General features: G+C 48.0%; 1 protein-coding gene across 5 annotated transcripts; it reads left to right on the top strand.

Annotated features, from left to right (window-relative positions):
* The first annotated feature begins 351 nt into the window (after window positions 1–351).
* Window positions 352–14,374, top strand: cilp (cartilage intermediate layer protein, nucleotide pyrophosphohydrolase). Of its 5 annotated transcripts, XM_072698331.1 has the most exons (10): window positions 352–584; window positions 6,091–6,440; window positions 7,293–7,371; window positions 8,338–8,412; window positions 8,866–9,135; window positions 9,433–9,621; window positions 9,805–10,131; window positions 10,876–10,984; window positions 11,115–11,272; window positions 11,730–14,374. In XM_072698331.1, exons 3-10 carry the CDS (start codon window positions 7,308–7,310, stop codon window positions 14,087–14,089), a joined length of 3,552 nt encoding a protein of 1,183 aa, XP_072554432.1. In that variant the 5' UTR covers window positions 352–584; window positions 6,091–6,440; window positions 7,293–7,307; the 3' UTR covers window positions 14,090–14,374. The 5 variants fall into 5 exon arrangements, with proteins under 5 accessions (XP_072554432.1, XP_023673127.2, XP_023673126.2 ...); XM_023817359.2 differs by lacking the exon at window positions 352–584 and having other exon boundaries at window positions 5,743–6,440; window positions 7,270–7,371; XM_023817358.2 differs by lacking the exon at window positions 352–584 and having other exon boundaries at window positions 5,743–6,440; window positions 7,244–7,371.
* Window positions 14,375–14,783: the final 409 nt, after the last annotated feature.

Here is a 14,783-nt window from a genome sequence, read left to right as displayed (position 1 = left end):
TCTGTCACTAGCCAGTGTTTGTGGTTCAGTGTTGATGGTTGCTGTTTATTTATTTTTTTTGTCCACATGGAGCCTGTGTCAGGCTTCCCAGTTTCCACTGCATCGTGTTTCGTAACGGCCATGCTTATTGGGGTCAGAGGAGAGCAGGAACGAGCCCCACCGGGGAGTTTTAGACGATGAAGCAATGTGTTTGCAAGAACATAGGAGTACAGCGGCGGCAGCAAGGATCGCAGTGCTTACCGTCAATACTGCGGCATGGCGGTCTGCCTCCCCCCCCCCCCCCCCCCCCAACTCGTGCATGTGGCCCTGGTTTGTGTCAAGCTCTTGTTTTCTGATTTTCTCAGATTGGGAAGGAGACTTGCTTTCTGTATGATAACAGAGCTGGTTGAGAAATACTGCCCTGGAATAGCCAGTGTGAGAAGCAGGTGAACTGAAACGTAACATGTGGGTTAAAGGAGGGAAGATTTATTGGGGTTTCCCTTACAGGCCTGACAGCGGAAGGGCAGCGAAGGAGTTCAGGATGTTTTAAAGAGAGAACACTGAGGAACAGCCTTTGCGAAGGTGCAGTGAAAGAGCAGCCACAGGTAGGTGTGCTGTCACCTCTCAGGGACAGCAGCTGTTTTATACACCAGTTTGTACATGATATGGGGAATATGGAACAGCCAGCTGTAATCAAGAGTTAAACCCCGTGTCTCCATAGATAGACCTAAGTTGCTTTCATCGTCTCCAACACAGTGCTTCCCTTCAAACACCTTCTATGCTTGGTGTACATCAGGTGACTTTAAGGGCTTCACTGGAGGGGAGATGGGGGGTTAGGGGTGGACTCTGGCCCCCTGCAAGTGTGCTTTCCTGGTAGTGAGATTTGAAGATGTCTTGGGGGGGGGGGGGGGGGCTGTGTAATATACCAGACCATTTTATGCCGAAGCCAAGAAGTACATGTTGTCCATGCCCCTAACAGCACGTCACGACCCTCCCCGTAGTCCGTCTGCCGGCTCATGCCAGACCTTCTCAAAGAGAGACTTTTATTGTATTAGGAATCCAGAAATATCCACATGCAGCTTTTATAGATGGTGTTCATGGTCGAGCTGATTCATCACATGCTTTGTGACGGATTTGGAAATGATTTATACTCTGCTAGCTGCCACCGTGGCTTATGGAAGTGTAATTAGCGTGTTTTTTTGGTTGTCTGAAATGTGTCCGGTTCACCTCTACCTGACCTTTTGTGATTCTGGTGATGGTGAACCCACAGTCTTTGGGGTCATTCATCTTAAGGGCTTGTAACTCAAAGGTTGATAGTTCAGGTACCAGAATAGGCCACAACTCGCTTGGAAAAAGGTATCTTACCGTTCCAGTAAAATGTTCAATGCAAGGTTTTTTGTTTACAGTTAATCAGTTAATCAAGATTGACACGAACGCTCTTTGCGATTTGTTTTGAGATCACTGTACTTTGTCTTACGTATTTGTTTAACTGTATGCTTAATTGTTTACATCATACCCCCATTAGCATTCCTTGTACACAATTCCTTGTACTTGGCGAATAAAGATTCTGATTCTGATCAGGTCGGCTTGTGTTGGGGGTGGTATCTGTAACCACTGTATGTACAGTTAATGCTGGTTCTCTGATGGATGTAGCTGTTTTGTATGTGCGTCACATGGTCTGATTGTACAGCTGCTTAGGTTCCCACAGTCCTGCTCGCACAGTTATTAGATAAATGCTTATTTGACAATTTTGCAGCTGTCTAATGCTGGGCTCTCTCGTCCCCCGCTGATCTCTTACATTTGGGCTCTTTGACCCATATTGTTACAGTGCCATAAATAAAGCTGCTGTTGATCATTTATCTGTAATGCTTGCAGCACTTGTGACTTGGAAAAATGTGGTGTGATTGTTATAGAATAATATGACGGTCCGAAATGCAGGGGAACGTTTTTGTTTCGCAAATCAATCATACCATTTTTTTCAAATATGTAAACTTGTTTCTTTGTACTTGCCCTGTCAACATTTGTGTAGAACTCATTACAGATGGCAGAAGTTTCCCCTTTGGCCCCTGGTGGGTCACCCCAGAACATTCTGTGCCGTGATTACTATTTGCAACCAGGTAATGCTCATGTTTGAATCTATACTTTGTTCTGGTCACACGAGCAGCCTGTTGCTCAGTGTCACACTGCCTCCAGCCTCCAGTGGCCAACACTGTGATTTATGGGAAATTGCTTCTTTCAAATGTGATAGCAAGCCCCCCCCCCCGGCAAAGATCTGTAGAAATGTTGAGACAAATGACATGTATACCCAAAAAGAACTCCAGCCTGATTCCACAATGTCTCTATTCTTATGATGAATTACAGGCACCTCACCTGTCATTTGCCGATTGGTTTGTCCATCGCTCTGCATTCAGGTGCCTTTAGTCATGCTGCTTTCCCTGTTTCCTCCTGTTTCTAATGTATTCTTGGTGTCTGTGCGGTGAAGTTATGAATGAACATGGCCTATTTGGGGCTGCCTATTCAGGGACGCAGCTTCACACAGAGTCTGTGCTACGGAGGCTTAGAGCAGATTTCTAGGAGTACGGAACATTTTTCTAAAAATGTCCAGGAGGAGAGGAGCCTGGAATTCCCACTGCTGCCTCGAGGCCCCTAATGATGTTAGCAGAAGCTAATCCGCGTACCTCGGCTGCTGGACGCATTAGGCTGAGGCTCCCTGTCAGCTCCCAGCTCCGTAACCACAAGCTGCGGGGGCTTGTCTTTCCGACCTACCAGGCTTCGGGGAAGCTGTGTCTGGACCTTAGCCTTCTTTCATGCATGCAAGGTCTGGTATCTCCACCAAGTTCCCGTAATGCTCATCAGTAAACTCTGCATGTCGTTTGTAGGCATGCAGTCTCCTGTTTGGTTACAGAACCAAAATGTTAACGAAACATCAGAAAACGTGCCTTTGGCTTAGGATGATGTAATTTAATGCTATAATGTATTACAGCCTGCATTTAGCCTTTGGAAGCATAAAACAATGCAGTGGAAACCCTTGTGTTGGAAAAGCCTATAGGTATTTGATTGATATGAACACAGAATGTTCACCAGAGTTACCAGTTTACCAGTGCTTACCAATACATACTAAGCAGTAACTCTTCTGCTTAATTCAGCGCATGTATGAGTACCAGTGCAGCACCAGTTATGTCCATGATGGCCACTGCTTGGGGTCTTGCCTGGCTGCCTGGTTTGTGTTTGCTTGTACCCAGTCTACCCCATACCCCATCCTCTAATCGCTTCATTCCTTTTGAGTTGCCTCCGTGTAATTAACTGTGGCGTATTGTTTGGGACACTTTTTTTTATAGCTGTCTGAGCATCTGGGTTGGAAGCTGCTGTCCAAGGCCCTGTGAGAGCAGCCCGCCAGGCCTGTGGTCCCTGGCAAGGCAGTAGGGGCCATGAGAGGCTGATTCAGATGTCTGCCTTACATCTGCTCATCACGGTCAGCTCCTCTCAGAGTGAAAAGGGGGCTGTGAGTCCTTTCCGCCAGAGTGCCGTGTCTTATGTACACTGACTTGACTAGATTAGACTGCACTGACTGTACTCATTTGTCTGTGGGTAGATGGTCATTATTTTTGGGTGTGCTTCGGTGGACTGTGCAACTTCTGCTGTATCTGGGGCATTCACAGGGGCATTTACAGGGACATTCACAGAGGCATTCACAGGGGCATTCACAGACAGGAGAGGCCGGACGGACGGGAGAGACAGACAGGCAGACAGAGTTTTCCACTGGAGGTGGTGCGCTTTCCGACTGTCAGTCCAGTTTCAGTTCATCTTTGCACTGACTAAACACTGTTTTTAAAACCTTCTTCATTAAAGGGTACCTTTGTAACATTACTTGACCACAAAGACTGATCTAAATGCTGTCTGGAAAAGTGAATCAGTCTTGTCATCACAGTTGTATTCAAACACTAAATATATCCTCATTTCAGCCATACTTTAATTATCTCTTAGTACGTCCAGGAAATACCTAATGCCTGGTAAACATGAGGTAGGAGGTTATTCATAGTGTCCCACTTTAACATTTAAGTTTCTCATCTGTCCCATTAGAGTTGTGTGTGTATCGTGCTTTTTCTATTTTTTTCCCCCATTTACTTGATTGTAATTTGCTTTCAGCTCAGCTAAGTCGTATGCCTACAGAACTTTACTAGAGCCCGAGGATGGGTCAGGTGGGACCCCTACCATGGTCTCCCAGTTGCAGGCTTCCAGAACATTGCTCTGGATCCACTTTGGTGTTGTTTTGATCTGGTCAGCAGATCTGCCTATTTCCTGTAGTTTCACACTCCATGCCTTGTAATTTGCATGATTAGACAGGTTAACAAGTGCTATAAAAAAGAATCATCATTGGGCTAATCTCAGTCAGGGCTGTGAAGGATCCTCATCCCCACCCAGATGCCCTAGTCTCAGTCAGGGCTGCGAAGGATCCTCATCCCCACCCAGATGCCCTAGTCTCAGTCAGGGCTGCGAAGGATCCTCATCCCCACCCAGGTGCCCTAGTCTCAGTCAGGACTGCGAAGGATCCTCATCCCCACCCAGGTGCCCTAGTCTCAGTCAGGGCTGTGAAGGATCCTCATCCCCACCCAGGTGCCCTAGTCTCAGTCAGGGCTGTGCGGGATCCTCATCCCCACCCAGGTGCCCTTTTAACACATATTAAACACATGCTTAAAAGTGCCAGAAACTGTAGACATATATACAGATGTAAATGTACCATAATTAGCTAAAATCATTTTATACTCTGTATTCCTGTGGTAATTTATTCCTACATTTCAATATTTTGAAATGAATTGTATTCTAATAGTGCTGCTGGTTCCATTTTATCTCATGGGCTGTGTTGGATTTGGTGGAACCAAACTAGTAGTAAATATTGTATTTTCTTCTCCAATGTGCCCTAAACAATGCACCACGCTGGGTCAGTGGGTAGCCTCAGACTTCTCGTTGTGATTGGGTTCCGGTTCTGGCCTTGAGCTCTGATCAGGTTCTGGCTCTGGCCTTGGGGTCAGATTGAGTTCCGGCTCTGGCCTCAAGATGTGATCAGGTTCCGGCTCTGGCCTCGTGGTCTGATTGGGTTCCGGTTCTGGCCTCGGGCTCTGATTGGGTTATGGTTCTGGCCTTGAGCTCTCATCGGGTTCCAACTCTGGTCTCAAGGTTTGCTTGTTCAGGTTTTCTATGGATCCTTCCATTTCCTCAACAGGGCACAAAAGTGGTGAATTGGTGTTTCTGAACTGGCACTGAGTATTCCATGCCACATGGGTCCAGACTCACTGTGTTGAATGGGCATCATGAACAGGAGCTGGACAGATGATCTGATGATGTCAACAAGGCAGTGATGAGCCAAGTCCCTGTTGCATGCATCTTGGCGCCTGAACACTGGGTGGAGCAGTGAAAGGAGTCATGACTCATTTCATGGGAGTCCAGGATTTATACCTTATAGTGCCAGATTGCTTGATGACTTACTAATCTAGCAATTCATTACAGTAAATATAATTTTCTGCTGCCAGCTCCAAACAGCTTCATAGCAGCTTCTTTCAGCTTTCTGTTCTTTCCATTGATTTATTCCTTGGATTGGTGCCCATCCAGCAAATATTTTCTTGAATGTGGATCTTTGGAATTGTTGCTTTTTGTGATTATTGGGGTGACTTATCCATCCATCCATCCATCCATCCATCTGTTTTCCAGTTCCTCATATGTGTGACGCTATGGTACAATCTCCCAGTAAGTGTCCCTGGGGAGGATGCCAGTAAGCAGCTCTTCATTAATCTTTTTTTTTTTTTGGAGTGAGGAAGTGCTTTGACAGATTTTCCAGGTCATTTGAAATGTGCACTTTAGCGAAAGAGAAACAAATACCACAACTTTGTAATTCTCTTTTTATATAAAAACTACAAGAGGACTTGCATTCACACAAAGAATAGTGCACATGCTTTGTAATCTAAGCCACGTATGCACATGGAAATTTGAGATAAGTGCATCCCCATTCAGGAATGTCCACCTGAAATCTTTATCAGAAATATTTTTTTCTTAATGTTTTCTACCACCACCCCAGCCATTTATTATTTATTTATTTATTCTTTAACATTTGGGGAGATTTGTATTTGCAAATCTTCTGCATGAGTGTGGGAGATTAAGGATGAGGACCCGCGCCTGGTGAAGCTCTGATGACCCACGCCTGGTGAAGCTCTGATGACCCGCGCCTGGTGAAGCTCTGAGGACTGGCGCCTGGTGAAGATCTGAGGACCCGCGCCTGGTGAAGTTCTGAGGACACTCTCTGTGCTGCGGTCCCTCTGCGGCGAGATGCCGCAGGCAGCGGAGCCCGGCTCTGCGCTCTGCCCCTAGTAGCAAGAAGCCCACCCCCTGCCTGCATGCTATAAAAACCCGGCAGTGGGAGGGGGGTCCAGCCATCAGGCTGTTGTGCTCTGGATACACCTCTCACTGTGGTAAGGGTGCAGTTTGGGCTCCTGCTCTGTCCTCTGCTGTCCTCTGTGCAGTCTTTGTCTCTTTATTGTATCTCTTTATCATAACTAACATTTGAAAATGTTCAATTGCCAAACAATGTCACCGTTTGCAAGTTGAGGATTTTGGTGAAATTTTAGCTTACCATTTTTTTGCACGCTATGGTTTATGAACTTCTGGGAATTGCTGCTACTGCAGCTAAACGGGTCATTTTTTAAAGGTGTGATTTATACATATTTTCCCCCTTCATTCTGAACCTGGGCTTTATAGATCTGCAAAAGCTATCCGTGCACGTCGCGACATTCGCCCTTTCTCAGAACTTTACATATTGCTGCTTCCTAGTTGCACACGGGAACATTTTATAACTCCCCAGACACACCGTGATGATTCCTGCAGATGTGTTTAGTGGAGAGCAGACCTTATTCACCTCTGCAATGTTCTGCGATGTTCTTTCCATTCGACAGCTTCCTCAGCATTTAGAGATGAGGCTTGGGTTGGATTGGATTGGGTTGGGTTGGGTTGGGTTGGCTGGGGGGGGGGGGGGGTGTTAGCTGGCTGGCTGGATTCTGTTTACTGCTTGCTTCATCATATAGTGCGATTTAAATTTTGCAGCTTAACCTCGAATAGATATTTCAATGCATTTTGTATGTGATGAATCTTAAATATTGTACCTCAAAGGCTGGGAAGGAATTCCCTAGAACATGTTACATGCAGTGTTAGGATCACATCTAGCTTTCCCTGTTTTCATATCCTGCTTTCTGGTCTTTGCTGTTTTTCTCTTTCACAGCGGATTTCTGTCATCCCTATAATTAGGCTCCTGTGTTTCTCTTGGTTAGAAGCCTTTGTGGAGGATGAGTCGCCACATGGGGATGCTTCTCTTTGCCTTGGGAGTCGTCTCGGCCAGCATGGCTCAAGGTCAGACTCTCTCAATCTCTCAATCTATGCTTATAGTAGAACTCTGCTACCATGTAAAGAGAGAACATGCTGCAGTTGTGATGTTACTTTAAGTATCAGAAATGCTCTTGTGCATCCTGGGGTACATTTGTATGAGGTCTCAGACTGTATAGCCTTTCTGAGCAGACTAGTGGCAGTTTTTCAGAGTTAGTTTCGGGTGCATAGCTTAGCTTTGTAAGTTGATCTAGACAAAGGCATTTCACCGAGCCAAGATCGAGTGGGCGGGAGATGGATGCACACAGCTGTCGCTACTGCTCCTCTGAGGTCGTCAGGAGCCTGAAACATCTCACTTGTCTTCACCCGGTGAGGCCTGTGCGTCATCCTGGGCCATGGAGACACCTGCCATATTGTCGCGTGTCTCCAGTGAGGTCTGCAGTCGGAGTGTCCGGTCAGCCTGGGCTGCAGTAGCTTCTATGGGAGACTAACGGACAGAAAAGGAACAGACCTGCTTATTATAGAGCTGTTAAAGCATATAAACCAAAAATACTTCCTTTTAACAACCTTTTTAAAAGGGCCCTAATTTCATACATCTGGGAGCGATTCTGCTGTACGTATTGTCTAAATACACTGCTGTGGTTAATTGTCTTCACTTGTTTTGTGCCATTAATTACTGGCTAAGGTTCACATTTCATTGAGCACATAAATTAAATGAATGTTGTTTTAGTCACGCTTCATGAATGCGTGTGTGTGTGTATGCACGCATGTGTGCGTGTGCATGTGTATGTGTGTGTACCTACGCACAGCTTTATGTTCTCTGGAAAGAGAACTTCATTTTTTTCTGGCTGGCCAAAGACATTAATGGATCTTGCTTTAAGCCTCATTCCTTCAGCACGTCCTGTTTCTGTACCCCGCTCCCCCTGCATCGGTATCCACAGCAAGACTTAACAGTTAAGGGTCTGTCTGTGTGTGTGTGTGCACGTCAAACAGGGACCAGGGGCCGGGGACTGCAGGCCGGGATGAAGGCAGGTGGGGGGAACAGCCCCGCCTCGTACCATTCAGAAGGTAGGCCAACGCCATGGATGCTCTTAGAGGAGAAGAGCTGAATGTGAAGCTGTCACATGATTTGGGTCATTCACTTTGTTCTAGGAGTGGAAAAAAAAATGTTGAATTTATGATTAATCACGATCCTGGTTTTGCCGAATCAATATTGATTCACAAAATGCCAAGATTAATTTAGTTAATTTATCCCTTTTCCTCATGACTTATGAAAGTATCTGCGCTGAATTTTACTCGTATCGGTCCTCCTGTCATACAGGTAGCACTTCATTCTCTCTCATCTATCAGAGGGTTGTAATAGTATTGCACAATAGTATCGTCACACATGCTAACAGAGTACTCCAGCATGTGTTTGCAAGCAATGCCTAGCCCTTTAATGTTCTGCACCTGTAGGTGTGTTTGTTTTAGTGTCTGATTTTTTTAATCGAAGTATGATGTCCTTCTTTCCCCCCTGTGAAGACCACGCTGAATGGAGCACCTGGTTCAACGTAGACCATCCCGGAGGCCGAGGCGACTATGAGCAACTGGACGCTATCCGCTACTACTATCGCGACCGGGTCTGCGAGCGGCCCGTGGCCATCGAGGCTCGCACTACCGACTGGGTCCCTGCCAGCAGCACCGGGGAAACAGTCCACGCCGACCCAGTGCTGGGCTTCTGGTGCACCAACTCCGAGCAGCCGGCCGGGCACAACTGCTCCAACTACGCCGTCCGCTTTCTGTGCCCTCAGGGTAGGCGTCCGGGAATGTGGAAGGTTATAGAAATTGCCTCGGCAATGACATTTATGCGATTGTGATTCTGACCCGAGCATTTTTAACAGAACAGATTGTTTTCTTATACAGTTTTGTGCAGGTAAACATTTAAGGCTCATTTGTGCGACATTTCACAATGTTGTGATATTTAAGGTAAAGGTTTCTTTCTTTAAAAAAAAAAAAAACAAAAAAAAACACTCTGTGGCTTTCTGTATAAGCCTGACAGGAATCAGCGTGTTTCCTCAGTAAAGCCGCTCTAATCTGTATTTTGTACAGGAGGGCCTGTACCTGTCAGCCTCAGCTCCTGGGCCCCTTGGTCAGACTGGAGTGACTGTTCAGCCCAGTGTGGCCAGGCAGGCGTAGAGGTGCGCTCCAGGAGCTGCAATTCTCATGCCCAACACTGGGAGCAGCAGTGCAATGGGCCTGCAGTGGAAGGCAGAGCCTGTAAAGGACCAGCATGTCCAGGTAATAAGGGTGCCTTTGACTGCAGGCAGAATCTTATACAGTAGTTAATAAGTATTACTATTAATTATGATAGACCAGAAATGGTTATAAATTATTTAGAATTAATCTAAACATGAAAAGTGTAATTAAATGTATCTACAGTCATGAAGATCCATGCTGACAGGGTCTTCCTTGGTTTTGTAGATGATACTCCAGACTGCACCATGCAGTGCATCATGGGACGTGTGAATGCAGAATGCGATGCCTGCATGTGCGAGGACCACCTCCTGCTGGGCTCAGTCCGTAGCGCCGGCGGGCTCCCCGCCCCAGGGGCCGCCATCCTCAGGGGGGGCCGGTACCCCAAGCTGCTTACTGTCACTGACCACAACGGGCACTTCCGCATCCCTGGCGTGTGCCCGGACGGTAACGGCACATTGACGGTGCGCCTGCAGAAGCACACGCCGCTCACTGCTGTGGTGCCGCACAGCACAGAGCGCACGTCCGTGCTGCACGTCAGGCTGGAGCGAGCAGGTGATGGCAGCCCACCTGTCTGTCTCTGCATATATGTCTGTCAGCCTGCCTGACTGTCTGTCTCTGCATATATGTCTGTCAGCCTGCCTGTCTGTCTCTGCATATATGTCTGTCAGCCTGCCTGGCTGTCTGTCTCTGCATATATGTCTGTCAGCCTGCCTGGCTGTCTGTCTCTGCATATATGTCTGTCAGCCTGCCTGTCTGTCTGTCTCTGAATATATGTCTGTCAGCCTGCCTGTCTGTCTGTCTCTGCATATATGTCTCTCTGTCAGCCTGGCTGTCTGTCTCTGCATATGTCTGTGAGCCTGCCTGTCTGTCTCTGCATATATGTCTGTCAGCCTGTCTGTTCTGTTTCTGACTTTGTATAAAGAACAATGGATGGATTTGGGGGGGGGCAGGGGGTTGATTTATTAGTGGCCACAGACACCTTGTCATGCCAAAAGCCAAAGAAAAAACCTTTTGGAAAACAGAACTTCTTATTTTTTTCTTGTGCTACTCTTTTGCATGAGTTTTTTTCTCTTAGCAAATATACACTTAATATGCAGAAAAATAGCTTTAAGCATTTTCTTTGACTGCCTAAGACTTTTGCACAGACCTGTATATATGATTAGTACTGTATTTTTATGATGTGGCATTTAACTTGATTAGCATCATATTTTTATGGTGACGGCTTTGCTTTCCTGTCGACCTGCTCACTCACCCGTGCTTTTTGCCGGCTGGGCCGCTGCACCCTCTCCCTCACAGAGAAGCTGTACATGGTGAAGCACCCAGAGCACAAAGCCCGCCGTCTGGGCCAGACGGCCGCGTTCTGCTGCAAGGCGTCCGGCTCTCTGGAGGTGCAGCATTACCAGTGGTACGGAAGGCTGGGCGCTGGCCACTGGAGTTTAACTGCAGGAGCACGACGGTTGAATTTCTTGTAAAACGCCAGCAGGTATGACCTGCTCCAGCGGTGTGGTGGTCAGGTTGTTTCTTGTGTCTCACAGGTTCCACAACGGCAGCTTGTTGGACCAGAGGCAGCTGAATTACGACAGCACCCTGGTACTGAGAAACCTGCAGATGGACCAGGCTGGGGAGTACTACTGCAGAGCGAGCAATGAGGGAGGGAGCATCAAGTCCAAGGCAGCCACACTTACCGTCATAGGTGTGGGACTGACCGGCTTTCACAGAGCAGGCGCTCCAGAGCCGTGAGGCTCTGGAAGTTACTCTTTTAGCAGTGATTAGTCAGTGTATTCGGTTTTCATAGTTTTTCAGTCCACGTTGTTTGACTTGGAGTAACAAGTATAGTCAGACTAGTAACAGCAGTACACTGTGAGTAGAGTTTAGTTACTGTTTTGAAATGTAAAAAAAAAAAAAAATCTATATCACATAAATATGCCAAAGCGGAACCGGGCGGGCAATTTTCACAAATGATTTATTTTTTTCACAAATTATGTTTAGCATCCATAATGGGGCATCATCCAGTAATTTTTGCATAAAAAAATTTTGATTCTTCACAATCTCATATCTCTTCCACGTATCTTCGGCTGCAGCTTAGTAGGCACAGTAACCAACCGCAAGGAGCCCTAACCCTAACTAATCACTTGAAATCTTTTCACCAGGTACTGACACACCCCCATGTCACCCCAAACCCAAACCCCACTTGATCCGTCTGCCCCACGACTGCTACCAAAATGCGAGCGAGTCTTTTTACTATGACGTGGGGAAGTGTCCAGAGGCCACGTGTGTGGGGAAACGAGACAACGGCATCCGCTGCAAGGACTCTGTGCTGTACTGCTGTGGGATCGCCATGATGGAAGAGAGGCAGATATCCTGCCAGGGGTACCAGCTGCCCATCATGGTGGCCAAGGAGTGCGGCTGCCGCAAGTGTGTGGACACCAAGGCCATAGTGCGTGGCCGGGCAATGGCGGCAGACAACGGGGAGCCATTGAGGTTTGGACACATCTTCATGAATGGTGTCAGAGTCAGTCGTACGGGCTACAAGGGTACCTTCTCCATCCCGGTCCCTCCAGACACTCAGAGGCTTGTGCTGACCTTTGTGGATCACATGCAGAAGTTGGTGAACACCACCAAGGTTCTGCCCTTTAACCAGAAAGGTGGAGCTGTGTACCACGAGGTCAAGCTGCTGAGGAAGAAGGAGCCGGTGACTCTTAGTGCATCGGAGGCCAGCACACTCCGGCTGGGAGAGGTGGAAGATCAGGATCCCATTGCATACCTCCAAATCCCACCCAATTCTTTCTACCGAGAAAATGGAGAGGTCTACACAGGCAATGTGAAAGCCAGTGTCACATTCCTGGACCCAAGAGATATCTCAACGGCAACTGCTGCACAGAGTGACCTCAACTTCATTGATGAAGAAGGCGATATGCTTCCTCTGAGAACCTATGGGATGTTTTCGCTGGACTTCCGCGATGAGAATGAGGGCAACCCTCTGAATGCAGGTGAGGTGAAGGTGCTCCTGGACTCGGCCCAGGTGAAGATACCCGAACACCAGGACTCTATGAAGCTTTGGTCTCTGAATCCTGAAACGAGCCTGTGGGAGGAGGAGGGGGACCTTCACATTGAGAAGAAGCAGAGAGGAAAACGAGAAGAGCGGACTTTCCTCATCGGTAACATGGAGATCAGGGAGAGGAGGCTGTTCAACCTTGATGTTGCAGAGAACAGGAGGTGTTACATGAAGGTACGAGCTTTCCGCAGTGAGCGCTTCATGCCCAGTGAGCAGGTAGAGGGTGTGGTGATGACCCTAATCAATATGGAGCCCACAGCAGGATATTCATCCAACCCACGGGCCTGGGGCCGGTTTGACAGCGTCATTACTGGGCCTAATGGTGCATGTCTGCCAGCTTTCTGTGACGATCAGAAGGTGGACGCTTACTCAGCCTATGTCTTGGCTAACATGGGTGGGGAGGAGCTAGAGGCAGTTGCATCCTCTCCTAAATTCAACCCAAATACTATTGGAGTCCCCCAACCTTATCTTGGCAAGCTCAACTACAAGAGAACAGACCATGATGACCCAAGGGTGAAGAAGACGGGGTTTAGTATCAATGTGGCCAAGCCAAGTCCCAATGTGGCTGATGAGGGCAATGGCCCAATTTATGCCTTTGACAACTTGAAAGAGTGTGAAGAGGCCCCCTTCAGCTCGGGACACTTCCGCTTCTACAGGGTGGAGGGGGATCGGTACGATTACAACACGGTGCCTTTCAATGAGGATGATCCCATGAGCTGGACAGAGGATTACCTCAGCTGGTGGCCTAAGCCAATGGAGTACCGTGCCTGCTACATGAAGGTGAAGATAAACGCTCCCCATGAGATCAATGTGCGCTCACGTAACATGGGCGGCACCCACCCTCGAACCGTGGGCCAGCTGTATGGCATCCGAGATACGCGCAGCATCCGGGACATGGACAAAACTACCGTTTCTGCCGTGTGCGTGGAGTTCAAGTGCAGCGGGATGCTGTATGACCAGGACCGCGTGGACCGGACCTTGGTGAAGATCATGGCCCAAGGCAGCTGCAAACGTGACAGCGTAACGCCCATGCTACAAGAGTACCTGGTCAACCACCTGCCGCTTGCCGTAAACAATGACACCAGTGAGTTCACCATGCTGGCGCCCCTAGATCCCCTGGGCCACAACTACGGCATCTACACCGTGACCGATCAGGACCCGCGCACGGCCAAGGAGATCGCGCTGGGCCGCTGCTTCGACGGGACCTCAGATGGCGCCTCCCGGGTCATGAAAACCGACGAAGGCGTCGCTCTCACTTTCACCTGCAGCGACAAGGAAGTAACCCGACAGAGTGTCTTCCAGGCTCTCCAGAACGTTCCGGGGCCATCAGTGGTGAGCGCCGCAGGAGAGGGCCGGCCGAACAGGAGGCAGAGGGGCAGTGCGGGCGCACTGCGTAGCAGCCGCCGGCGTAGTGTCCAGAACTCGCCCGCCAGACGGGGCAGGCCTGCCCGTTAAGTTCTGTGGGGCAGGCAGCAGCTCATCACACCGCAGAGGCACAATGACCCCCCCCAGGAGAAAACCAACTGCCAGGTTTGTCGTGGCATTTTAACTTAAGGGTGCCTCGTGGGCTGTTTCTTTTTCCTATGTTTAATATGTAACTTAGATATTTAATAGCAGGTATACTGTGATAAATATTTAGTACTTGAAACTGTAAATAACGGGATATTTATTACACTGAGCAGGAATCGATAGTGTGTGTATTCTGGACTAATCCCTATTAAAATGACGTTTACATAATTACCCTGGGCATGCATACCCCTCTTTGATCATTTCCTCATGGATATGTGCCATTCAGCAAGGCAGCTGTATGGGAATATGTGTAGGTTTCCTAAATAGTTTATAAACTTAATACTGAGCCAAAAATGTGAGACTGAAATACCCAGTCAGACTTAAATTTTCCTGGAGTAGTGAAAGACCTGCTACTGTTGCCATAAAATGGACAGTGAGAGAGGCACTATTTTGATAATCTTCTGTATGAGCTTATTATGCTAATATACAGCATAATTCTGGACAAGCCTGATAACCTGAGCTCTATCCATCCTCTGAGCCCAGACTTGAACCCAGGTCCCAGAGGTGTGAGGCAGCAGTGCTAACCACTGCACCACTGTGCCACCCTACCTCCTGTAGGATATAGTATAACTATCTCCAA

Source organism: Paramormyrops kingsleyae, chromosome 13 (genome assembly GCF_048594095.1).
Source record: "Paramormyrops kingsleyae isolate MSU_618 chromosome 13, PKINGS_0.4, whole genome shotgun sequence".
Lineage (NCBI taxonomy): Eukaryota > Metazoa > Chordata > Actinopteri > Osteoglossiformes > Mormyridae > Paramormyrops > Paramormyrops kingsleyae.
Note: the sequence above shows the minus strand (reverse complement) of the source record. Positions and strands in the feature narration are given on the sequence as shown.

Excerpts from the sequence above, each read along its gene's own strand:
- cilp (XM_072698331.1), top strand. The coding sequence starts at position 7,308 with ATGAGTCGCCACATGGGGATGCTTCTCTTTGCCTTGGGAGTCGTCTCG. Across the intron at positions 8,413-8,865 it reads CGCCTCGTACCATTCAGAAG|ACCACGCTGAATGGAGCACC; the intron begins GTAGGCCAACGC and ends CCCCCTGTGAAG. Across the intron at positions 10,132-10,875 it reads CGTCAGGCTGGAGCGAGCAG|AGAAGCTGTACATGGTGAAG; the intron begins GTGATGGCAGCC and ends TCTCCCTCACAG.